The sequence below is a fragment of the Bufo gargarizans genome, chromosome 6 (genome assembly GCF_014858855.1).
Source record: "Bufo gargarizans isolate SCDJY-AF-19 chromosome 6, ASM1485885v1, whole genome shotgun sequence".
NCBI classification, from domain to species: domain Eukaryota; kingdom Metazoa; phylum Chordata; class Amphibia; order Anura; family Bufonidae; genus Bufo; species Bufo gargarizans.
The window spans coordinates 42154313-42181324 of record NC_058085.1 but is presented as its reverse complement, the minus strand read 5'-3'; the positions used below and the strand labels follow the sequence as shown (position 1 = coordinate 42181324).

The 27012-nt window shown below is 46.8% G+C and overlaps 1 protein-coding gene across 2 annotated transcripts in view; it reads right to left on the bottom strand.

Annotated features, from left to right (window-relative positions):
• Positions 1 to 27012, bottom strand: part of ARHGAP44 (Rho GTPase activating protein 44) — a 158129-nt gene that overhangs the window by 19402 nt on the left and 111715 nt on the right. For both annotated transcript variants that reach the window (XM_044296188.1, XM_044296189.1), the window contains exons 4-16: positions 26309 to 26385; positions 25960 to 26071; positions 25499 to 25575; positions 21742 to 21859; positions 20772 to 20840; positions 19400 to 19481; positions 18892 to 19019; positions 17764 to 17875; positions 16689 to 16770; positions 4919 to 4999; positions 3962 to 4075; positions 2792 to 2883; positions 2492 to 2672 (exon numbers count right to left, since the gene is read on the bottom strand). In XM_044296188.1, the coding sequence (XP_044152123.1) occupies positions 2492 to 2672; positions 2792 to 2883; positions 3962 to 4075; positions 4919 to 4999; positions 16689 to 16770; positions 17764 to 17875; positions 18892 to 19019; positions 19400 to 19481; positions 20772 to 20840; positions 21742 to 21859; positions 25499 to 25575; positions 25960 to 26071; positions 26309 to 26385 (1325 nt within the window). The remainder of the gene's footprint in view (positions 1 to 2491; positions 2673 to 2791; positions 2884 to 3961; positions 4076 to 4918; positions 5000 to 16688; positions 16771 to 17763; positions 17876 to 18891; positions 19020 to 19399; positions 19482 to 20771; positions 20841 to 21741; positions 21860 to 25498; positions 25576 to 25959; positions 26072 to 26308; positions 26386 to 27012) is intronic.

Sequence of the window (27012 nt, the reverse complement as noted above, 5' to 3'; positions counted from 1 at the left end):
TCAATTAAAGAAAGTGACCCAGCATTTTGCTAAGAGAATCAGTCACTTATTTATGTTGCCCTTAGTTAGGACACCATAAAACTGGTGACAGGTTCCCTTTAACAAGCTGTCTCTTGCTTTTAGTTCCTTCACACCTTTATATTTCTTCACTATGTTCTGATTTTGTGTTCTATAAAAAAATCGTATTTATTTTATTTTTTCATCATCAATTTTTGATCTCTATGCATGTACCCTACTGCTCACGGAAGTACGTATCGCTTTGTTTTAGATTATAGACCGCTGAAGAAGGCCCTGACAGGCGGAAACGTCCGGTCGCCATATTGATTTATATATGCCTGCCTTATATACCCTGTAACTGCACTGGATCATGATGATCATAATGATGATACAAGATTAAAACATAACCTAACGGCAAAGAAAAATACGGTGTGCTGCAATTTTCTACTACTTGATTACGACTACCAAGTCCTTGCTGGCACCAGCAATAACGGTGTGCGGTACTCCAAATTTAACAGAGTGAAAACATCATCATGCCTGGCCCTGTCAATCAAAGTGCAGAGAGCTCGGCAGTTGCAAAGAGAGCAGAGCCTCCAGGTGTAATGGTAACGCCCCCGTTGCTCCTAGAGGCTCATTTGCATATAGCAAAACAGCATTTTTCTCAGCAATGTGGACACATGAACATGGGACCAACACAGATGCCTTCAGCTGCCAAGTGCACATGTAACAGGTCAGCCAGTGTCATAGGTACAAAACTGCTGACAGATGCCCTTTAGGGGGTTGTCCGACAGGATTAACTTTATATATGGGGCAGAAAGGGTTAAAAAAAAATGAATAATTACTCACCTCACTGATCTCCTGCAGCTGATGTGGGCACCACTGTATCCAATGATTAGCTGAGCAGCCATCTGCTACCATTTCCCAAGTGTCCAGCCAGTGGGGACCAGAGGGGAGCAGACAGGTGTCACAATTGGTGGCAGTGGGCTGACTAATGCCTTTTTAACCTATTCTATCCCACATATTAAAAAATGTAATCCCGATGGACAACCCCTTTAAGTGCATATAGGAACAGTAGTCTCAGGGTTAAAGATAAGCCACATCGAAGAGCGAAAATCTAGCCCCCAAGAAGAGAGAGTTGGAGAAGGAAACTTGTAAGAAACACCATATTCTATCGGTAAGTGATGGCCCAAACAGCCTCCGTTACAGCATTTTACTTGTTATAGCAGCAGCTTGTGCTCCGGAGCTGTTCTTCCTACTAACAGCTAAAAGAGGAAAAGTTTCAACTTTTGATCTCTGTCATCCAGTCATAGAAGCAGCATACATGCATGGACGGGCCAACGCGCCATACCAACCATCTACCTTCGAAGGAGAAAGTGGGCGCTATTCTGCTATTTAATTAAAGGGCTGTGATAGTCAATACAGGTCACAATTCTATTGGGAAGGCAGATTTAGAGTTTAGTTTCTACTATGCAACCGGCTGCATAAAAACGAGCCATTCTGTTGAGAGCGGGCAGGACGACTGAGCAGCCACCCACCATCATCTCTCTTAAAACACTGCTGCGAATCACTGGCCTCCACGGGGGATCTGGGTAATCTGCAGACGCTTCGCTTTTCATCTTGGTAAATTTTTCTTGGCAGATGAAACACAGTCCTAGCAACGTGGCGACCTAACACAGGCTGCCTACCAAGCCACGGAGCGGCCACCTCGAGACGCCCAGTGGGTGACCTGAGATCATACGTTTCCAGCAGAACGCCGCTCGATACTTGGCAAGTGATTGCAGAAAAGAGCAAAGTACTGTCCAGCCTCATCCCGTTAATGCACCTTCACGAGGCGCAGTTGTGGTTTTATCCCATACGTACAGCTCACTCATACGCTTTAAAATTTTCAAGATCTCTGCTTGCTGTTGGCTGAAAACACCATCCTGACCTAGTCCTGCTCATTACATTACAATGTATCACAGCCATGGTCAAAATGAGTCCAGCTTCTGGATAGTTTTTATTCATTGACTGCGCTGCCATTCAATTCATAGCCAAGCGCTGTAATCACCTTCTCTTTGGAGGTCCTTTAAAGATGTGTGACAGTCACTCCATTCCTTTGGGGGGGACTCAGGGACCACCGGTTTTGTGATATTTAGGGGTCCTGGCAGTCGGACTCCTACTAACCAGATGCTTATCCTCTGGATGTTTGTTAGGGTGGGACAACCCTTTTAAATTCCAACCAGAATTATAATCCAGAGCTGCGTTCACAATTCTGCTGGTCATCATTGGAAACAGTCAACAAGCATGTCGACAGACACACCCCTAGCTTAGCTGAGCTGTAATAATGTGGAGGGGGGGGGGGTAAATTTTATACTCATGTCTTGCAAATAGCAAACAGTGACCCATACTGTAATGTAAGCAAAGTAACTACCTATTAAAAATGTGCAAAATACCACAAATTACATAAAAGCCAATCTCATTGGATAGTAACACATGATAAAATAAAATGCTATACCCATCCTTCTTGTAGAACTCCAGCATCATGTTATCGGTCGCCACGCTGAGCGGTCGCCTGGCCTGGTCATGCTGCTTGCGGTCTGAGTGATCCATATCCGGGGAGGGCATGGAGCTGTAGTTGGCATTGTGGTTGGTGTGCACGGGGCTGCCGTAGTTCCCCGTCACATTAAACTCTATATCTGTTGGAAACATTTTTAATTATTAAAGAGAGTCTGACTGTGCTGCGCCAGACCACCGGAGCGTACACGGAGCGCCAGACAATATAAAAAATGCCGTTATCTGTAGTCTGTGCACTCACCGCCTGGGAAGAACCAGTCAGCATGTTGGATTATAGGCTCAATGATCCCTACAATCTGTAAGGACACTGTGGTCATCATTTCAGTGATATTGCTACATGAAGGAAGAGATAAAAAACATTATAACAAACATAAAAGATCATAATTACCCTGAGAATGTGTTATAACGGATAAACATAAAAACAGCTAAAATGTACAATACAAATTCACTAGAAACTGTGAACAAGCTGCTGTTGACGGACCTGCTTTAATTATTTTGTATAATTTGTTTGTATAATTGTGCCCTGCTATGAACGGACTGCAGATTTGATACCAATGTGATTCCAAAGACATACTGATAGGGACCTTAGATTGTGAGCCCCATTGGGGACAGTTGGATGATAATGTCTGTAAAGCGCTGCGGAATTAGTAGCGCTATATAAGTGTATAATAATAATAATAATAATAATATTAGACTAGGGGCTCGTTCACACAACCGTGTGAAGCCCGTTGCTATAATGCGGACCTGCAATACACGGGCACCGTTCTGTGGCCATTCCGCATCACGGATGCCGACCCATTCATTTCAATGGGTCCGCAAATCCGGAGATGCAGAAAGGTGCGGAGCGGAAGAACGGAACACTACGGAACCACTACGGAGTACTTTCTGGGGTTTCGTTCCGTGCTTCCGAACCGCAAAAAGATAGAACTTGCTCTATCTTTTTGCGGAACAGGAGGATCGCGGACCTGTTCAAGTGAATGGGTCTGCGATCCCCATGTGCCTGCCCCACGGACGATGCCTGTGCATTGTGGACCGCAATTTGCGGTCCACAGGATGGGCATGGGCTTCACACGTTCGTGTGAACGAGTCCTAAGGGCGCCACTCGAACATGCTACCTAACAGCATTAGCACCGTATTATGTATTTTTTTTGATCATTTTTATGTTTATGTATCAATTTGTCCTAGGCATTCACTTTATTATTAGAATAAAGTCACTATGAGATCTGTCAGGAGCATTTTGCCTGCAACCATTCTGCTTACTGATGGTTTCCAGGTAACAACCTTTTTTGTTAACCCTGCACATATTAAAAAACGGAAAGAAAAACCAATACTGTCCTTCACAATAACAGATGGTAGACACATTGTTCATCACCTCACAACTTTAAACGTATCAGAACGTCTGGCCACTTACCCTTCTGCTTGTGGCCAGAGAAGATTAGGCCCCAATACAATGGCCATATTGCTGGGAGTCATCTTGTTAGCGTCCTGATATTCTGTTAACTTGGACAGAAACTTGATCACATACCTGAAATGAAAGTAAGAAGAGTTTCATGGGAATTAAAATGTAAGTAAAACCTCTCCAAAGTAAAAAAAAAACAAAAAACCTAAAGTAAAATTTAAGTAAAACCTCCCAAAGTTACAATTAAGTAAAACCTCCCCAAAGTAAAATTTAAGCAAAATCTCTACAAAGTAAAATGAAAGTAAAACTCAAAATACCATTTAAGTGAAACCTCCTCAAAGTAAAAATTAAGCAAACTTTCCCCAAAGTAAAATTTAAGTAAAACCACTCCAAAGTAGAATTTAAGTGAACCCTCTTCAAAGTGAAATTTACGTAAAACCTCCACAAAGTAAAATTTAAGTAAAAAATCTTTAAAGTTAAATTTATGCAAAAAATCTTCAAAGTACAATTGAGTTAAATTTTCTCTACACAAAAATTTAAGTAAAAGCACTCTAAAGTAAAATGTATGTAAATCCTCTGCAAAGTAAAATTTATGTAAATCCTCGGCAAAGTAAAATTTAAGTAAAACCTACCAAAACTAAAATTTAATCAAAACCTTCCCAAAGAAAAATTTAAGTAAAACCTCTAAAAAGTTAAATTTAAGTGAAACTTCCCCAAAGTAAAATTTACGTAAAAAACTCCACAAAGCAAAATTTAAGTTAACCCTTACCAAAATAGACTGCCATTTAGCCAGACCAGATATTTTCTGTGACACATTTTTCACTATATATTATGCACACTGGTCATCTTGATCACTTTTAGGTGGTCGTCTTAATCAATGGTTATCTTCAACTTGAATTCAGAGTCATGGCCATTTATTCTCCAGGACAGCCCCCCCCCCCCCCAATAACAGGAATCCCTTTCACTTACTTGAAGTTGTTGTAATTGGGTTTTGGAAGTTTCTCACATGCGTTCCACAAAGCCTGCAGCCTCTTGTCCTGGTCCTGGATGCTGAGGTAGGGAAATACGGAAAGAGAAGGACTATAATTAGGAGGACCCCATCACATATATATTTTTAACATGTAAGGACTATTCCTACTCTGATGATACCAGTGTGGGGCAGTGATGACTATATGGGTTGAACAATGCAGAATCCAAACATTTTAGTAAGGTCCCAAAACATGTCAAAGCTTGATGATAGCTTCTAAAAACAACAAGCAGAATAGTGAGTGCAGCTCTGCAGTATAATAGAACATGTAACCTAGGATCAGTACAGGATAAGTAATGTAATGTATGTACACAGTGACTGCACCAGCAGAATAGTGAGTACAGCTCTGGAGTATAATACAGGATGTAACTCAGGATCAGTACAGGATAAGTAATGTAATGTATGTACACAGTGACTGCACCAGCAGAATAGTGAGTGCAGCTCTGGAGTATAATACAGGATGTAACTCAGGATCAGTACAGGATAAGTAATGTATGTACACAGTGACTCCACCAGCAGAATAGTGACTGCAGCTGTGGAGTATAATACAGGATGTAACTCAGGATCAGTACAGGATAAGTAATGTAATGTATGTACACAGTGACTCCACCAGCAGAATAGTGAGTGCAGCTCTGGAGTATAATACAGGATGTAACTCAGGATCAGTACAGGATAAGTAATGTAATGTATGTGCACAGTGACTCCACCAGCAGAATAGTGAGTGCAGCTCTGGAGTATAATACAGGATGTAACTCGGGATCAGTACAGGATAAGTAATGTAATGTATGTACACAGTGACTGCACCAGCAGAATACTGAGTGCAGCTCTGGAGTATAATACTGGATGTAACTCAGGATCAGTACAGGATAAGTAATGTATGTACACAGTGACTCCACCAGCAGAATAGTGAGTGCAGCTCTGGAGTATAATACAGGATGTAACTCAGGATCAGTACAGGATAAGTAATGTAATGTATGTACACAGTGACTGCACCAGCAGAATAGGGAGTGCAGCTCTGGAGTATAATACAGGATGTAACTCAGGATCAGTACAGGATAAGTAATGTATGTACACAGTGACTGCACCAGCAGAATAGTGAGTGCAGCTCTGGAGTATAATACAGGATGTAACTCAGGATCAGTACAGGATAAGTAATGTAACGTATGTACACAGTGACTCCACCAGCAGAATAGTGAGTGCAGCTCTGGAGTATAATACAGGATGTAACTCAGGATCAGTACAGGATAAGTAATGTATGTACACAGTGACTGCACCAGCAGAATAGTGAGTGCAGCTCTGAGGAGAATACAGGATGTAACTCAGGATCAGTACAGGATAAGTAATGTAATGTATGTACACAGTGACTGCACCAGCAGAATAGTGAGTGCAGCTCTGGAGTATAATACAGGATGTAACTCAGGATCAGTACAGGATAAGTAATGTATGTACACAGTGACTGCACCAGCAGAATAGTGAGTGCAGCTCTGGAGTATAATACAGGATGTACTCAGGATCAGTACAGGATAAGTAATGTATGTACACAGTGACTGCACCAGCAGAATAGTGAGTGCAGCTCTGGAGTATAATACAGTATGTAACTCAGGATCAGTACAGGATAAGTAATGTAATGTATGTACACAGTGACTGCACCAGCAGAATAGTGAGTGCAGCTCTGGAGTATAATACAGGATGTAACTCAGGATCAGTACAGGATAAGTAATGTAATGTATGTACACAGTGACTGCACCAGCAGAATAGTGAGTGCAGCTCTGGAGTATAATACAGGATGTAACTCAGGATCAGTACAGGATAAGTAATGTATGTACACAGTGACTGCACCAGCAGAATAGTGAGTGCAGCTCTGGAGTATAATACAGGATGTAACTCAGGATCAGTACAGGATAAGTAATAATGTATGTACACAGTGACTGCACCAGCAGAATAGTGAGTGCAGCTCTGGAGTATAATACAGGATGTAACTCAGGATCAGTACAGGATAAGTAATGTAATGTATGTACACAGTGACCCCACCAGCAGAATAGTGAGTGCAGCTCTGGAGTATAATACAGGATGTAACTCAGGATCAGTACAGGATAAGTAATGTATGTACACAGTGACTGCACCAGCAGAATAGTGAGTGCAGTTCTGAAGGAGAATACAGGATGTAACTCAGGATCAGTACAGGATAAGTAATGTAATGTATTGTACACAGTGACTGCACCAGCAGAATAGTGAGTGCAGCTCTGGAGTATAATACAGGATGTAACTCAGGATCAGTACAGGATAAGTAATGTAATGTATGTACACAGTGACTGCACCAGCAGAATAGTGAGTGCAGTTCTGAAGGAGAATACAGGATGTAACTCAGGATCAGTACAGGATAAGTAATGTAATGTATGTACACAGTGACTGCACCAGCAGAATAGTGAGTGCAGCTCTGGAGTATAATACAGGATCAGTACAGGATAAGTAATGTAATGCATGTACACAGTGACTCCACCAGCAGAATAGTGAGTGCAGCTCTGGAGTATAATACAGGATGTAACTCAGGATCAGTACAGGATAAGTAATGTAATGTATTGTACACAGTGACTGCACCAGCAGAATAGTGAGTGCAGCTCTGGAGTATAATACAGGATGTAACTCAGGATCAGTACAGGATAAGTAATGTATGTACACAGTGACTGCACCAGCAGAATAGTGAGTGCAGCTCTGGACCAGCTGTTCCTGAGCTGCGATTACCTGTGGGTGTGGTCGCCTGTGGCTGTGTGTAGCTGCTGCTGCTGCTCCTGAGCGTTTGGAGGAAAATCTATCCACCTGAGGCCGGCTCTCTCCTCCCCAGGGGGAGAGTGGGTTCTCAGGCATGAGCGAGGGAAGCAAGCCCCAGGCTCCTGTTCCCAGCGGCAGGCCTTCAGGGGACAGGAGAAGCCAGCGTTTGGCCTGCATGGAGGACTCAGGGGTAAGAAGATCTGGCAGGAGTCGCAGTAATGTGGCTTCTGTCTCCCCTGAGTCTGAGGGTAGTAGGAAGAGCCGCAAGGCTGGATCCGCTAAGGAGGACCCGAATGCCAGCATGGGTGAGAGTGGCCCTTCCGGGGCCCAGCAAAAGCCGAGTGTTCACGGAGGTGAAGCAGATCTTGAGGAGGAAGGCTGGGGCGTACTGAGGGCCCGGGAGTCCATTTCCACCTACGGATCCTGGGTCATGAGCCACCTCCGTGAGTACGAAGACGCGACTAAGACCCTGAGGAGGCTCCGGGAGGAGCTGCGCGGCTTGAGGTCTTGTGTTGGAGTGGCCCCAAAGAGGAAGAAGCAGGGGCTGGAGAGCCAAATAAAGCAGCTACAAGCTGACATTGGCGAGATTGAGCAAAGGCGGACTGTACTCCGAGATAAAAGCGGCCCGTTTAAGGAAAAACTCCTAAACGAGGAACGTTTTCGGAAGATGGCGGAGGAGAAGGGGCAGATGGGGCAGCAGCCTGACAGCCAGGTGGAGAAGGAACCAGTCGTGCAGGAGGAGGATGATGATGATGACCAGCAAGATCCACCTGGCAGCCTGCAGGAGCAGATTCCGTACAGTGGGCCCCCTGCACGCCAAATAGCAAGGTCACCCAGCTGCGGCTCGGGGGATGAGTATGAGACCTGCGGCCCGGGAGGGGCCCTAGTGGAGGAGATCCAGCTCCTGGAGTCCCCAGTGCGTTTCCAGGACTTATGCTTTGGTGATGAGTTGCCACCGGAGACGCCTGGGGAAGGAAAGAAAAAGGCTAAGAAGACCAAGCTCCAGGAGCAGGTAAGATATGTATACACCCCCCTCCCTGGGACCCCCGGGTCGACCGCAGGGCCGGCTCACTGTATTAGCCCCTCTTCTCAGCCCAGCCCGTGTCCTGCAGTGGACTCGGTGCAGGAGAGAGGGGAGAGCGAGGTATCCGATATGGTGGTGAGCTCCGTCTCTGTTTGCAGTAACGGGGATGGAGCTGGTGCGACACCGGCTGAAAAGCCGGACAGGAAGGTTACTGCGGAGGATGAGAGAAAAATCTCTGGCGCTGGAGTTTGCTCCCTGATGGGAGGAGGGGGTGGCTCCACGCCACAGATGGCTGCAGGAGCTCCGATGGCTCCAACCGCTGATGACGCTGTTCCCTCGGGCCAGCAGAGGCATGAAGGAGCTGTCGGAGCTATGACGGTTACGCCTCCCAATGAAGGTCAAGAACTGAGGCCAAAGCCTTTGTTTTGCATTGGCGCTGCTGGTTCAGATGAGCGGCGCCATGAAAGAACAGATCAGCAGCCTTTGGATCAGCGGCGCCCGGTAATGGATCAGCGGCGTCCAAAAGTTGTAAATGGTAGTACTGAGGAAGCGGAGGGCAATGATAAAAGTGGGGTTGGGGCTGTGGTCTGTCTTTTGGGGGCAGCTCCGACCCCAGGGCCCAGTGATGCTGAGGTACCAATAATTACACCAAAACACACCGGTTCAGCCAGTATGAGTGAGGGAGCAGGTGGGGGGCAGAAAATTATTTTTAATAAAAATATGTCTGGGGGTTTGGATGGTGGAGTGAATGGTGTTAGGAGGGAAGGAAGGGAGGTCGCAGAATCTGTTGTAAGTAAGGCTGGTTTGGGGATGGAAGATATGGAAGTGGGTGGTGGAGGGTCTTTGGTAAGCGGGGAGGGTGTGGAACCTGGTCCGGTTGCCCCCCCGGCTGTGGCAGCCCCTGTGCGCAGTTTTGCTACTGTCACGGCCGGGGTGAGTAGGGGACCCTCCTTGTCCTCTGGCTCTGGGGACGGCGTTTTGCAGCGGCGTCTTCTGGAGGCTCTAAAGAGAGGGGAGAGCACAATCAATGTAGAGGGGAGGGAGGTTGATCTATCCTTTTGGATAGATAGGCATGGCCTCTCAGCCTTCCGAGAGCAAAGGAGCGGGGAGACCACGTGGTCCCTCCCGACAGCTGGGCAGGGTGCTCTCCGTAGGAATGTGGTCCGTCTGAGGTGGAGGGGCAGTGATACATGTCCTTCAAGATCAGAAGTTGTTGAGCTCCTTCTAAAGATGGGCTTCAAGGCGACAGACATCTACGCCTTGATACATCCCTATGGGACCCCTGAGTTCGATGTCAGCTTTGTTCGGCCGGAGGGACTTGAGCTCTTCTGGTCGAACTATGAGATGGCAAAGGACGAGCCCAGCTGGCGAGATTTTGCCGTCCAGGCAGTGTCTCGTCAGAACAATGTGAAGAGGGTGACCGTTCTAACCCGTAACGAGTCACTCTCGTGTATTGACATCATGACGTGGCTCGGCCGATATGGGGAGGTGGTGGAGGTTCCCAAGAAGAACAGGGATGAACATGGCATCTGGTCTGGGGCCTGGACGTTCATGGTAAAACTTAGGCTTTTAGGAAACACAGTTACTCACATACCATCTGCCACCTTCCTTGGAAGGGATCGCATCCAGATTTTCTACCAGGGTCAGCCGAAGCTCTGTCACAGATGCGGCAGCCCCACACACTTCAGTGCTAACTGCACTGTACAGAAGTGCGCGCTGTGTGGGGAGATTGGCCACCTCGCTGCATCATGTGCAGAGATTAGGTGTCACCTGTGTGGTGACTTAGGTCACCCATTCAGTCGCTGCCCTCATTCCTTTGCCAATGCGGTCAATGCCCCGGCGGGAGGAAGCCGTGAGGCCAATTCTACTGGGGCAGGGGCTGGCAGAAGTGAAGGAACAGAGGGGCCAGGGAAGAAAAGTAAGCAAAAGACGCCTGCCCAACTGAGGCGTCAGGAAAATCGCTGAAGGGAGAGGGAGATGGGTGAATCCCGGGAACCTCAGGCAACTGGGGAAGCTGGGATGACCCCTGATCTCACCCCTGAGACTGCTGCTACTGCTGAGGCCCAAAGGGACAGTGAGCTGGATGAGGAAATTAGGAGGATCCAGGAAGAGGAAGGTGCCATCTCCTCATTATCCCCCCATGACGGGGGAAGTGGGGGATGGCAAAAGCAGGGTAATAAACGTACAGGGAAAAAGGGAGATTTAAGATCTTCTCCCACCCGCCAGATGCCAAAGGAAGGTACAACCAACCCCCCTCTGATTAGTCTCTCAAACCGGTTCCAAGCCATTGGTGACACCTCCCCCTCCTCAGGGGAGGGAGCCGGTGGGGAGGTTTCGGGAGTCGCGGTGACACCTGGGCCTGCGGGGGACGCCGAGCCTCCTTCTACTGGGGAAAACATGTCCTCAGGGGTGGGGGCTGGCTTGGAGTCAGAGCACAAGGGCAGAGGTGAAATGGACACATCTGTTTGTTTGAAGAGGGGTAAGCCATCATCTGATGAAAAAGTTGGTGGGGGCAGTGGGAAAAGAAAGCCATCTAATTCAATCACCCATGATGGCGGCACTCACTCCGTTGACGCTGGCGTCCATTAATGTCGCCAGCATTAAGTCAGATACGGCTAGATTTGCGGCCTTTGATTTTTTCAGCCGGGTTGAAGCTGACATTTTGTTTTTGCAGGAGACCAGGCTGCCACATTTGGCATCTGTATTTAAAGCTAAAAGGGAGTGGCGACGTGGATCCTCCTACTGGTCTCTTGCGGCCGAGCCGTATAGCGGGGTGGCAGTCCTTTTTACTGCACCGGTAGAATGCCGACGGGTTATTGAATTAGAAATGGGGAGGTGCCTGATCCTGGATGTCCTCATGAGGGGACAAGAACTTCGTCTAATTAACATCTATGGTCCCCAGTCCAAGTGGGACCGTAAGTGTCTCTTCATGAGGATCAAGCCCTATCTTTTTACAAGTCGGCAGGTGGTCTTTGGAGGGGACTTCAATACTGTCACGAGGCCCCAGGATAGGGGAGGTTCCAGGGACAAGCTGACTTACGACAGCATTGCGCTTAATAAAATAGCTAGTGAGGCTCGTCTGGTGGATGTCCACATCCGGCACACCCCAGGCCACCCGGGGTTCACCTATCATAGGGCTAGTTGTAGGTCTAGAATAGACAGGTTTTATTTAAAGGAGGAAGCCGTCTCTTCAGCCGTGTCCGCTGTGGAGGTGGAGTTCTCCGACCACTGTATGATTTTGTTTTCTCTGAATGTTGCAGAGACCCCCCGAATGGGAAGGGGCTACTGGAGGCTCAATTCGTCTCTCTTGGAAGAAGCGGAGATAAGACAGTCCTTTGAGGATTTCGTTCAGAGCCAGGTACCATTGCTGGATCTCTGCGGCAGTAAGTCTGAGTGGTGGGAGATCTTCAAGGAAAGGGTGGGGAGATTCTTCCGCCAGCTCTCGAGCCTCAGGAGTCTGAGTAAGTATCGCCTGTATCAGGGCCTGAGGAGGAAACTCGAACGTCTTGTCTCGACTGGGGGTAGCCGTGAGGAGATCTCCAGAGTGAAGTCTTTGCTTATGAGGTGTCAGTACGATAGGCACGCATCTTTGGTTTTTGAGAGGGATTACGGGAAATACCGCTCGCCCGACCCTTACAAAAACTGCAGGATGTCAGTGAGTAGTAAGATTGTGTCAGGACTGATTGATAGTACGGGTTCTCTGAGAAGGTCCAGATCAGGGATCCTGGAGGTTGTCAGATCCTTTTACTCACATCTCATGGCAAGGAGGGATCTTGATCGTGATAAGATATCGGCTTTCCTGACTGAAACTGTCCCTGAACCAGGGGTAGACCCCTCTCTTGACGGTTTGACGGAAATGATCAGTGAAGAGGAAGTCAGTCTGGTGATTGAGGGGCTTGCTCCCAAAAAAATCACCTGGTCCGGATGGCTTAACATCTGAGTTTTACAAGACCTTTAAGGACACCTTAGTTCCCCTCTTGACTGAGGTATTAAATGAGTGTCTCTCCTCGGGTACTCTACCAAAGTCAATGAGGAGGTCGGCCCTGATCATCCTGTCAAAGGGTAAAGATCCTTTCCACATTGAGAATTGGCGTCCCATAGCGCTCCTCGGTGTGGACAGAAAGATTTTGGCAAAGGTGCTATTTAATCGGCTGGTGAAGTTTGCACCCCAGCTCCTTTCTGGGGCCCAGCATTGCTCTGTTCCCGGCCACAGTACTTTTAGTGCTGTGCTCAGTGTCCGGGAGGCCGTGGAGCAGGGCAGGGCAGGTCACTGGAAGGGGTACATGCTGTCCTTGGATCAGGCAAAAGCATTTGATCGTGTTAACCACGAGTACCTCTGGTCTGTCCTTCTGAGATATGGCCTGCCTGGGGGGTTTGTTGATTGGCTTAAGACCTTGTATGCAGGGGCAGAGAGTTTCCCGCTTGTGAATGGTTGGATTGGGCGTCCTTTTGGGGTGGGATCTGGGGTTCGCCAGGGTTGTCCTCTGAGCCCGCTTTTGTACGTGTTCGCGATCGATCCCTTCCTTAGAGGGGTTGATCGTGGGCCGTTGGCGGGCATCGGGATGGACCGGGCGGCTCCGGAGACTACACTGAGGGTGGTGGCGTATGCTGATGACGTAACTATCTTTGTGTCTTCGAGAGGGGAGGCAGAGTGGGTACTGTCTGAGGTAGAGCGCTACTCAGAGTCATCTGGGTCCAAGATCAACCGAGATAAGTGTGAGAGTCTCTGGCTGGGAGGTGGAGATCCTGGTTTTGATCTCCCGGACACCCTTCCAGAGCCCCAGGAATCTACAAAAGTCCTCGGCATTGAATTTGGCCAGGGGGATTACCCCCATCAAAACTGGGATAGCAGGCTTAAGATTGCCGCTCAGAAGGTGGACCAGTGGAAGGGTTGGTCTTTAACCCTCAGGGAAAGGGTGAACATTATCAAAACCTACCTGATCCCTTTGCTGTTATATCTGGGCAGTGTGTGCGTCTTGCCGGAACCTTTCTGGACTCGGGTCTACAGTCTGTTCTTCCAGATGTTATGGGGAAACAGACTGAACCTTGTCAAGAGGGAGGTTACTTACCGTACGAGGAGACTAGGAGGGTTGGGTATGGTCAACCCTGTGGTGTTCCTGGTGAACACCTTTATTAAGATTAATCTCTCGAACCTCTGGCAAGAGAGGGCTCCTCTGTGGGTAGCCTCCTGTCGGGGATGGTTTCGGCCTTTCTTCCAGGAATGGGAGACAGGGGGGCAAGTGAAGGATCTCCGCACACCACATGGGCATCTCCCGGCTTATGCTGCCCTGGTTCTGAAGGTATTACGTCGGTGGGGTCTGGGGATGTGGGAAATCAGGACTCAGTCAAGGAGACTCCTTGACCAGAGGGTTCTGTTGACCCATTTCCAGAAACCTCTGGCCCTCAGGGACTGCCCAGGTCGGGATCTGAGGGTTGGGTTACGGCTTTTAAATTCCAATAGGATCCCCTTGAAGTTCTTTGACTTGACTTGGCGCTGCTTCCATGGGAAACTGTGTGTGAGGGACAATCTGAAGTGTAGGAGCTCTGAGGACAGGGGGTGTCCCCGTGAGGAGTGCGGTGGTGTGCTGGAAAGCATGGACCACTTCCTGCTTCATTGTCCCTTTAACACAGAGGTTTACACCAGGGTGGGGACCTCCATTGGCTGGCCTAGGCTGGTCACTCTCTCCTATGCGGAATGGGCCTATGGAGCATTCAGACACCTGGGTGGTAGGGACCTTTGCACTTTATTCCTAGTCAGCTCAGTGGTCAGGTACTACACGTGGCATGCACGGTGTTTAGTTTCGACGCAACGCAAAATCCTCCCCGAGGATGAGGTGGTTAGGAACATTCTCGGAGACCTGGTGAAGGTGCGCTCTCTGGAGTACGAGAGGTTGGGGGCGGGTAGAGCCTCTCTCCTCTGGAGGGGTTTTGCCTTTAGGGTACCCTAGCCTGTTGTCTCCCCTCCCGGTGGTGGGCTGAAGCTGACACTGTAGATTTTTGTTTTGTTTTGGTGGCTGTATGAGGACATAGGGCTTGCAGGCGCCAAACTTGGGCTTTAATGGGTTGTGTGTGGCTGAAAAGCCTCACGGTGGGTGGTGAGGTTAAGGTCTACTATGTAATGTACTATGTAATGTAGTTTATATGTCTTTATGTCTATATATATTTGTATATTTGTATAGGTTGAGTTGTCGGGTGTAGTGTTAGGTTGGGTGGTGGGTAAATGGGGGGAGGGTTCCATGGAACATTGGGGACTTTGGGACATATAAGAAAATCCTGGGCTGGTTCATGGACGTCTATTATCATGTACTGGGGGCATGGGATGCGGGACCAGCTCAGGGACCCAAAAAAAAAAATAAAAAAAATAAAATAAAAATATATATATATATAATATAAAAAAAATAAAAAAAATTGTGTGTTGCATTGGGGTGGTGGTGGGTGGGCTTTTTGTAAGTTTAACTTCTGTATTTGTTAAGTGTAGGTAGGTGCAACCGGATCAGGAAGGTTAGTACATGTACATAGATATTGTAAATATTGTACATAGCTGGTGTTCTGTGGCGAGTGGGCTGGACCGGTGCTGTCTGCGCCGCGCTGAGGAGCATCATGTCCTGTATGGTTGGTTTGGTCTCTGTTTTATATATTTATTTATCTGTTTGTTTTAAAATTTTAATAAAAGAAATACAGGATGTAACTCAGGATAAGTAATGTAATGTATGTACACAGTGACTCCACCAGCAGAATAGTGAGTGCAGCTCTGGAGTATAATACAGGACGTAACTCAGGATCAGTAATGTAATGTATGTACACAGTGACTGCACCAGCAGAATAGTGAGAGCAGCTCTGGAGTATAATACAGGATGTACCTCAGGATCAGTACAGGATAAGTAATGTATGTACACAGTGACTGCACCAGCAGAATAGTGAGTGCAGCTCTGGAGTATAATACAGGAGGTAACTCAAGATCAGTACAGGATAAGTAATGTATGTACACAGTGACTGCACCAGCAGAATAGTGAGTGCAGCTTTGGAGTATAATACAGGATCAGTACAGGATAAGTAATGTAATGTATGTACACAGTGACTCCACCAGCAGAATAGTGAGTGCAGCTCTGGAGTATAATACAGGATGTAACTCAGGATCAGTACAGGATAAGTAATGTAATGTATGTACACAGTGACTGCACCAGCAGAATAGTGAGTGCAGCTCTGGAATATAATACAGGATGTAACTCAGGATCAGTACAGGATAAGTAATGTAATGTATTGTACACAGTGACTGCACCAGCAGAATAGTGAGTGCAGCTCTGGAGTATAATACAGGATCAGTACAGGATAAGTAATGTAATGTATGTACACAGTGACTCCACCAGCAGAATAGTGAGTGCAGCTCTGGAGTATAATACAGGATGTAACTAAGGATCAGTACAGGATAAGTAATGTAATGTATGTACACAATGACTGCACCAGCAGAATAGTGAGTGCAGCTCTGGAGTATAATACAGGATGTAACTCAGGATCAGTACAGGATAAGTAATGTAATGTATGTACACAGTGACTGCACCAGCAGAATAGTGAGTGCAGCTCTGGAGTATAATACAGGATGTAACTCAGGATCAGTACAGGATAAGTAATGTAATGTATGTACACAATGACTGCACCAGCAGAATAGTGAGTGCAGCTCTGGAGTATAATACAGGATGTAACTCAGGATCAGTACAGGATAAGTAATGTAATGTATGTACACAGTGACTCCACCAGCAGAATAGTGAGCGCAGCTCTGGGGTATAATACAGGTGTATTCTCGCCCTACATTTCAGTTGCCTACAACATTATGAATTAAAGATGAAATAATCAGAAATTGAATTGTGGTATTGTACAGTATTTCCTTTGAGGAGGCTGATAAACAGAAACACTAAACTTACTTGGAAGCTTGGATCCATTCCTCATAAAGCTCAAAGGTCATGAGTGGTTCAGGAAGCTCTCGGAGGTAAGACTTCAGTGCTCCTGAAACAAAGGGCACAATCTCAGTAATGCAATGGTTAATGGAGATTTACCTAAAAATATGGCTGAGCTGTGAGACAAGAGGGAATGGCGGTAATGGGGAGGTTAAGCGCAGTATACATGCACTGATCTGTTTAAAGGGGTTGCCTCATTTCAGCAAATAGCATTTATTATGTAGAGGAAGTTAAATGGGTAATCCAACCCCTATAATTCCTCCCAAAATGCTCGGGCCCCTCATACTGGTTATACTTGCCCCGCTCCATGGCACCCGCGGCGCTTCTGATGCCTGAACGGCCGCCGCTGCATCACCCTGTAGCGCGGATCAAAACATCCGTCGACAGGGGGAGGGAGGTGTTGGGAGCCAATAGCAGGCCATGATGGGAACGAGCCTCCCTAGCATGCCCCTATCAGACATGCAGTGGCGGCTGTGCTGGCATCAGAAGCGACATGGGTGCCAGGGAGTATAACCAGTATGAGGGGCTCGGGCATTTTGGGGGGCATTATAGTGGTTGAATAACCCCTTTAATACAAGCCACTTACTAATCTATTGTGATTGTCCATATTGCTGACTGGATTAATTTTTCCATCACATTATACACTGCCCGTTTCCATGGTTACGACCACCCTGCAATCCATCAGCGGTGGTCGTGCTTGCACACTATAGGAAAAAGCACAAGCCTATGTGCTGGCCCACGGTCCCGACCACCAGAGATGCCAACGCTTTTTTCTACAGTGTGCATGCACGACCATCGCTGATGGATTGCAGGGTGGTCGTAACCATGGAAACCAGCAGTGTATAATGTGATGGAAAAGTGAATCCAGCCAGCAATGGAAGCAATATGGACAGTCACAATACATCAGTAAGTGCCGGGAATTAACTTTCTCTACATGATAAATGCCACTTGCTGAAGTGAGATAAGCGGTGGCCTCATTCAGCACTACAAACAATGGGCAGCATTGGCGTCTGCCGCGCCACCTGGTGGAGACACAACCGACCTGCAATAGCGTGGGGGTCAGCGGAGTATTCAGCTACGTCCACCACACAGCAATCCAGGGCGGCTTTCAACTTCTTTAACTTGGAGGCAGATGGGGCCACTCGGAACAAGCCCTAGAGGAGAAGAGAAGGTTGTCGAGAAGAAGCGGGTACACGTAGGTACGCTGGCCATAGCAAGCAATCGGGTCACCTCTCCCCAAAGGGCCTTGGAAAATGAGCGCTGAAATCTGATTGGTTCCTAAAAGCAACCCCATCCGTTTTTCCTTTCCAATTCCTACAACTCGCGGAGCTGCCGTCTTCGAATGATCGTGGGGCATCGCCTCACCTTTAAATCGATTTGCAGTTCTCGGCATACGAGTTTGCACATAAGCGAAACTTTGCCAGGAATGCAGGCTACCCCACGGGAAGTGGAAATGAGTCCCAGCTGCTGCATTTCAAAGCTCTGCCATTCCTGTCCTCTCCCTTTTCCTCTGACCTACGATTAACTTGGAAATATGTTTGACGGAGCGGGAGGCGAGGGGACGGAGTGAGCAGATGTGACATGGGGAGGCTGACAACTTTCCAATGCACCTAGCACTTCACTTCCTCACCACCAACAGGATCTTATCTGTACACTATATACTTTTATATAAGATCTCTGCTTGCTGCCAGCGTTAATCCTGTCGCTTTTTCTATTCTAATGCCTGCATCTCCCCAAATATACTACAGCAGCAGAGCATGCTTTGCACGATGGGGACTGGTCGGAGATGAAATTCTGAATGCAGCTTTAGCTGTGACTGGAGTAGAAGACACGATCAGAGTCGCAGGTGAAATCTTGGCAGTATTAGGGTACTATCACGCAAGCTACTGCTGGTTGTCGGGGTGCACCTATGTATGTGCAACCTCACAAGTACAGATACCGCCCTGCAATTAGCGGTAACCACAGTGCGGTATTCATGACTAGGCGGCATACACATATTTATGTGATGCAAAGGGCCACGGGCTCTTTTACGGTGACATATCCAGCAAGAAGTACATGCCAAACGGCTTTGGCGCTGCTGATCTGCGTGCAATCAGGAGAGTAACAACAGATGGAGTGGAGTTTATTGTAAACAGGCTGAGAATCCAGCGCCGGCCGCGCTCCTTCCTACCTCCTCCTGCATTCCACACTCCAGGAGCATGGTGACACAAGCCTCGATGGGGAAGGCGATCTCCCGGCCGCTCACTGTCAAATGTTCATCTAAGGGCTTTCCGAATGATGGCTTTTCAATCCAGGCCTCTGCAGGGGGAAAGACACGGACACTGAGCGGCCTATTCCAACGCCCATGCAGAACACAAGGGGTTAAAGACGTTTATCAGGATCTCCAGTACGTAGAGACTCCTACGTACTGGAGGTGTTACACTCCTCCCCCCCCCCCCCCCCCTCCTGTTCAAAATTTCTGCTTGCTGTCACTGAATGGAGACATTCCTGTGCACACCCCAGAGGCTGTAAAACCAGCCCGTATCACGACCTACTGACAAAGCATGCAGGATGTGTTCCCGAAAAAAGCGACTTCTGATACACTGTCCTGCCCCGTTCACAGCAAGCAGAGGTCTTGAAAATGACACAAAGTGTATTAAAAAGCTGCAGAAATGTGCATTGTAGAATGATTTACTCACCCTGCTGAGCCTTGATCTGCGGCAGGACGGCTTGCAGTAAAGCAAGGGACTTCCTGTGGTACTCGGCCTGCACTTCTATTAGCTGCGGGAGACGCACAAATCCTTTTTAATATAACGTATTATACGTCATTACCACTGACAGATCAGCTGCATGCAACACTCACACCAAGGATACGTGGGCTTCTATATGTTCGCATCACATGGGGAATGCCCGGGAAACATGGCAGCCCGGCCCATCAACCTACGGTACTGCCATTTACAAGGCTGTTAGTATAGTATCAGTCATGAGAAACATAAGACTACTTACCTGCAGTTATTTTTTTCTGCAACATCATATAATGTGTTTTAAAGGGGTATTCCGGTTAGAACAAAATCCACGCATGAGGGACAACTGTTTCATCCGACCACCGGGATCTCTACCGATTAAAAATAAGGGGACCTCTGACTCCCCCCCCCCCCCCTTTGAGGGGTCGACCATGTGCACAGCCGCTCTATTCACCTCTATAGGACTGACGGAGATAGCCAAATACAGCGATCTCTATCTCCAGCAGTCCCTTCGAGAATGTATGGAGCGGTGGTGTGCATGCATAATGGGTCCCCTGATCTCGTGACTGATGGTGGCCCGAAATAAGAGTTATCCTCCGGATAGGGCATAACTTGTTCTAAATGGAACGCCCCTTTAAAAGGGTTTTCCGAGATTTGAAAACTGATGACCTATCCTCAGGATAGGCCTACGGTATCTGATTGGTGTGGAGGCCGACACTCGGGACCCACATTAGCTGTTTGAGAAGGCGCCGGAGCTCGTAGTAGCGCCGCAGCCTTCTCCAGCTTTCCCTAGGCCAGTGACGTCACATTCATCGGTCACATGGCCTAGGCGCAGCTCAGTCCCAATGAAGTGAATGGGGTTAATACCAAGCAGAGCTGCTATACAATGGACGGGTGATCGGCGGGTGTCCCAGGTCAGACATCCACCGATCAGATATGGAAGATAGCTAATCAGTTCCACAAGCCTGGAAAACCCCTTTAAGTATATGAAGTATCTATAATTAAAAAAAAACTGATCAGTGGGGGTCTGGAGCAGACCACTGAAACGAAGGGGCAGAAGCACTAGCCAGACGCATTTCCCCTTTCTGATTTATGTCTCCTCGGAGAGGTAGGATGAGCGCCATTCAGGATCACATGCAGTTCTTGCTCACCAAGTCCAAGGCAAAGGCAAGCGGAGCCGATCAGAAATGAAGCGAGTGGAGCACTTCTGCCGCTCGATCGATACCCTAACCTCACTGATCAAGACCCCCATGAGACTATTTGGGATTATGCCGTCATGTGAACCAGCGGTTCTGCGCACGCATACAGCGTTATGGCATCAGCTTACCGTCTGAAAGTAGTTTGCATAGTCTATTTCTTTGGCCACAAAGCTGTACATATCCGCCGACAGCTGATCCTAAGGAAAAAGAAACCGTTTATATACTACACATGGACTGGTGCAGCAGAAGGATCAAACTAAGATAAACCATTATACTGTACAATCCTAACCCCGAGATATAGTTGAGAGGGAATCTTAAGGTCTGAAACAAGATTTAAGGGGGTTTTCTGGGCACCTGTGTCTCTATGCTTATGTTCAGGCACAGTCTGGCACAGTTCTGCCTTGCACCTTTGTGTTGATGCTGCTAGGGCTTGCTATGGGTGGGAATAGCAATGTGAAGCACAACAGTTCTCCGCCGTCTGTCAGATGTTACTTTTATTCGCTATTCTTTTGCTCACTGACTCTGAATGATCTGCTGCCCAGCATGTGAAACACAATCCCTCCTGAGACATCAAGGAGGAAAGCATGGAGCAGAATAAGAGGCATATGATGTGTGAAGTCCTGTACTACAGGGAAGGAAAGTATGTAGAGTACTGGAGTAACACAAGTAGGTGATAAACACCGGAAGCGTGGTCAAGTGACTGCTTACAGAGGCATCTCCGCTACAGACACTACAACTGTAAGTGATCAGTTTTACTGCATGCAAACCGTTTGCACACAATTTTTAAACATCGACAGACAGCGCCACTCTATCCGCAGGTTGTGTGTTGTATTGCAGCTCAGCCTCATTTACATCAATGAAACTGAGCTGCAGACACAACCCATAGACAGATGTGGCGCAATAAGCATCCACGTTTTTAAAATACTGAACAATTCCTTTAATGGTCTTTTTTTCACCCACAGTCTTGAATTCTATCTAACCCCTTTATTTGACTTTCTTCTCCATGCCTTTCAACCATGGGTTAAAACCCTCTATCGCATGGTCCGGACCTCATGTCTCCTGTACTGCTTACTGTAAGATTATACATACATCACCCACCCTACAGATCTCCACACGGTTTGCCGCCTCTTCCATCTCTTCCCTGAGTGCATCAGCCTTGGCCCCAGAGGGTTGCAGGTTGCTGGAGATCCCGGACGACTTAGCAGATTGCTGCCACCTGCACACAACAAGGGACATGTCTCCAATAATGTTATAAACTGGGGAGCAATGCTATAGTCCTGCCTATGAGCGTCACACTAATTCCTGCACGTCCCCACTACCGTCACTTATTACCAGGCTTTGTCTTCAGCCATTAGGTCTTTATGTTATTCTTCTACCTGCATTATCCGAAAAACGCATGTTCCTTCTGAGCACAGTGACTCATCCCAGGTTTGGAGCGAGGTTGTCTCCAACCAGTGAGTCATTCAGGTCCTGAGCTTCTCATACACACTGCATAATGGGTCATAATAGGAAATTTGGACCTTTTTCAAGGTCTTGATGCTTCTTGCCCCCACTACCACCCCCTTTCCAAGGAGAGATGAGCCCTAGGCAAGTTACCACAACCTGGGGCCAACCTGACCTAGCTGCTTTGGTTACCTCTAGAGCAGGGGGGGGGTCAACAACCTTCACATCTCCAGGTGTTGTCAAACTACAATTCCCAGCATTCCCTCCATTCTCTTTTATGGGATTTCTGAGAACAGCTGAGCAAGTGTGCATTCTGGGAGTTGTAGTTTCCACAATGGCTGGAGTGCACCAGGTTGATGACCCCGGCTCTAAAGTATAATCAGGTGATGACGTTGCATAGTAGACTATAAGGCAATATGCTCTGTACAGATAGAGCCAGCAGGGGGCAACAGAGAGAATTTTTTTTTACAGGTTAAAGGGGTATTCCCATCTAATAAAGTAAAGGTATAGGTTCAGCAGGTGATAGCTACTGACCCTGCACATGGACTAGTGCAACGGCATGAACAGATTAGGATAAATAGGTTGGATAGAACCGGCACTCAAAACAATCGGAATACACGTGGAAATTGAATAAAAATATTTATTAAGCAATAAACACTATATCCTGTGTGCATGGCCATGTACTAAAATTTATCCACTCACTCACGTAAGACAAAGAAGTGTTGTAAGACTCACGAAAGTGAAACAGCCAACACAGGTCTCTCACGAGAGTAGAGACGGGATCCAAGCAAAAACTGGACCCGATACAAACACAGCGGAGAAAGGCTGAAGCGTGGGACGCCACGGCAGAAATCCTTCCGCAGACCTAACCGAGTAAACCTACACGGGACACAGCGAGTAATACAAATCTAAGTGGAACTATACCGAATCGCTGCACGAGAGGCGGCATAAGAACGGTGATAACAGACGTGCTGGACAATTGACTTTTCGTATACAGCGTACTCAGACCCTGAGACCACTATAGGTGATGGACAATCTAGTCATGGTGTAAAACACAGACCATCCCTGAATATCTTCTATCCCATACCCTTTACGGTGGCATAAGATTTTAATTGTATGCATTTGGGACTATGTGAGATCTGCATGAGAATATACGCTACCGAATATACCTGCAGCACAACATTTACTAGCTCTGGTCTGCTCTGTCGCAGACGACTGTGATCCAACAGCCTTACCCAATTGGGGGGACACGGATGCAGCCCTCTGTGCCTAGCACTCAGATCATTGTGCCCTAGAGATATATACTCCTCTGGTTGACACATATGTTATATATGTTTTTTTATATGTTTTTTATATATGAATTTTACCCTGGTGCACACACAGGATATAGTGTTTATTGTTTAATAAATATTTTTATTCAATTTCCACGTGTATTCCGATTGCTTTGAGTGCCGGTTCTATCCAACCTATACTATACCTATCAGAATCAGGGGGTGTTTCTTTGAACCTGTGCACCTGCCGTGTCAAATCAGAGTGAGCCACCTGCTTTGTACTCCTTGTTAACCAGATTAGGATAAATCATTGTTATACTAGAGGCTCTGAAATATAGTTGAGGGGGAATCTTACTGGCTGATATGTATGTGTCACATGCTGTATGAACAAGAGATTGAGGTCTAAAACAAGATTTAAGGTTTTTTTCTGGGCAGATGTATGTGTCTATTCTTATTTTCAGGCACAGTTATTTTCATTGTCTGGCTCAGTTCTGTGCTGCACCTTTTTGATGCTGCTAGGCCTTGCTATGGGTGGGATTAGCAATGTGAAGGACTACAATTCTCAAAAATCTTCTACCGTCTCACAGATGTCACTTTTATTTGCTAGTTTACTATTCTTTTGCTCATTGGCTCTGCATTATCAGCTGCCCAGCATGTGAAACACAATCCTTCCTGAAGCAAGAATCAAGGAGGAATAGTGGTGATAAAAGGCATTTGACGTGTGAAGTCCAAAACATTCTCCCAAAAACTCATGTTCCTTCTGAGAACTGTGACTAATCCCAGCTTTGAAGCGCATGAGTCTCCAAATGGGTCTCACATTCAGTGGGAGACTCCGTGAGTGATTCAAGTGCGCATACACACTGCATAATGGGCCATAATGGGCAGTTTAGACCTTTTGGAGGTCTTGAAGCGAAATCCCCCCAACTCCCTACCCAAGTTTCGATTACCCATGGAGAAATGAAGCATAACCCGGGGCCAACCTGACCTGGGCCCCATACTAGCTACTTTGGCTACCCACAGAGCAGGGATCAGCAAACTTCAACAGTCCAGCTGTTGTGAAACTATAACTCCCAGCATGCTCCATTCTCATCTATGGGATTTCTGGGAATCGCTGAGCACAAGTGTGTATGCTGGGAGTTGTAGTTTCACAAGGGCAGGAGTGACGAAGGTTGCTGACCCCTGCTTTAAAGTATAACGGTCCAGCAGGTGATAGCTACTGACATTGCACGGCAGTCTATAAGGCAATGGAATATGCTTTGTACAGATAGAGCCAGCAGGGGGCAGCAGAGAGAACACATTTTTACAGGTTAAAAGGGTATTCCCATCTAATAAAGTAAAGGTATATTCCTAGGATATGATATCATGTTATGATCTGTGGGGGTCCTACCTCTGGGACCCCCGACCCTGAGAATGAAAAGAGTACAGCCATCATCTTCTAAAATGGAAATACCTCTTTAAATCTCCATAAAACCTAGAACTTAAGTACATAACTGTATTTAACCTATACTGATTAAGAGTTACACCAGGTCTTAGATTCCAAAATAATTACGTATGCAGCTTTGGATGTGACTATTTTCACACTGGCGTTTTGGCGTTCCGTTTGTGAGATCCGTTCAGGGCTATCACAAGCGGTCCAAAACGGATCAGTTTTGCCCTAATGCATTCTGAATGGAAAAGGATCCGCTCAGGATGCATCAGTTTTCCTCCGATCAGTCACCATAACCCTCCGGAGGCGGACACCAAAACACTGCTTTCTGACGAAACTGGGCCAAACGGTCCTGACACACAAAGTAAGTCAATGGGGACGGATCCGTTTTCACTGACACAATCTGGCACAATAGAAAACGGATCCGTCCTCCATTGACTTTCAATGGTGTTCAAGACAGATCCATCTTGGCTATGTTACAGATAATACAAATGGATCCGTTCTGAACGGATGCATGGCGTTGTATTATCTGAACGGATCCGTCTGGGCAGATCCATGACGGATCCACAGCAAACGTGAGCGTGAAAGTAGCTTAAGAGGTGACATAACTAAAGATCATGTACAAGATACATAACATCACATGTAGAATTAACCCAAAAAATGGGGTCCAGAAATGGAGATGCCCTTGAAGGGTGCCCATAATGCAGCCATTTACCTTGCTCTAGAAGAATCCATGTCCAATACTAATTTGGCTAAGTGTTTCCTCTGTTTCTGGATATTGGGGATCTCCACCTGGAATAGTCAAGATGCAAGAATCAATACAACGTATAAGAAATCACAGCACACGTTACCTTTAATAAGACCACCCCTTCAAAGGGGAACTCCATTGGAATTGATGAGCTGACCGGACACGCATTGGTCTGTGATCTCAGCCGATAAAAGGGCTCTACAGTGATCAAACCCCTTTAGCACTGCTCAGAAATGTGCTGAGAAAGCTCTGAGTGGTGCCAAAGGGGTTTTATATACAATCCTTCCATTCTGGATATCGGTGGTGCTCTGCTATCTCAGAAGTCACCAATGTGATTGACCCACATGGGTCTATGACCTTTCAAAAGATCGCACTGATCTGGAGTTCCCCTTTAAGCATGCACAGAAGAGACACCTATAACCTCGTACCTCTGAGAGTACGAACAGCGGGTCCACCACATCTCTCTCGACCTCCTGCTCGAAATGGATGAGCTCCTGTGCTAGTTTGTCCTCTGCTTCCCCGCACAGCTTCAGCATCTTCCTAGAGTGGGAGAAGGAAAAACTATTTAGAAAACCAGGAACTCTCGCTGCCAGCACACACATCTGCTTCCTGTAGTGCTACTTCCTCACAGGTATGGGTCATACATAGAAAGCTCCCCTAGGGAGCATAAAATAATAAGTCACACATGCAAGGATGTTTCCATTCACTGACAGCAAGTAAAATACTGAATGGAGTGAAAAGAATCAAAGACTGGTATCAAGCATTTAGGAGTCTTACCCAAGTAAAGAGTCATCCCCTAAGACGGCTGATCCTTCCATGAGACACTGGGCCAAGGTTATAAGAGGTAACTTTTTCTATGGGAATAAAAGAAGGAAATGAGGAGAAATACACTACTGGAAAATGATAAAACAGCACTTAAGATAAAAAGCACATCTTACAGTATGAAGGATGTTTCATTCAGTGATCAAAGTTCAAACATCCTTACTTTATATACAGATGCTCCACAGACTTTTTTGTCTGGCATCACTGTTGTTTTTCATCTAACATCACAGTTGTATTTTTTGTCTAGAACCACAATAGTTTTTTCTGCTGGCATCAGTTTTTTTTCCATCTGGCACCATTGTCGTTTTTGTTTGTCTGGCATCACTGCTGTTTTTTTCCCGTCTGGCATCAATTCTTTGTTTGCCTGGCATCACTGTTTTGTTTTGTCTGGCATCACAATTTTTTTGACTGGCATCACTGTTTAATTTTTTGTCAAGCATCACAGTTATTTTTTTTTGTCTGGAACCATAATTGTTTTTTCTGCTGGCATCAGTTTTTTTTTTTTTGTCTGGCGGCATTGCTGTTTTTGTTCGTCTGGCATCACTGCTGTTTTTTTTCTGTCTGGCATCACAATTTTTTTTGCCTGGCATCACAATTTTTTTTGCCTGGTATCACAATTTTTTTTGCCTGGCATCACTGCTGTTTTTTTTCTGTCTAGC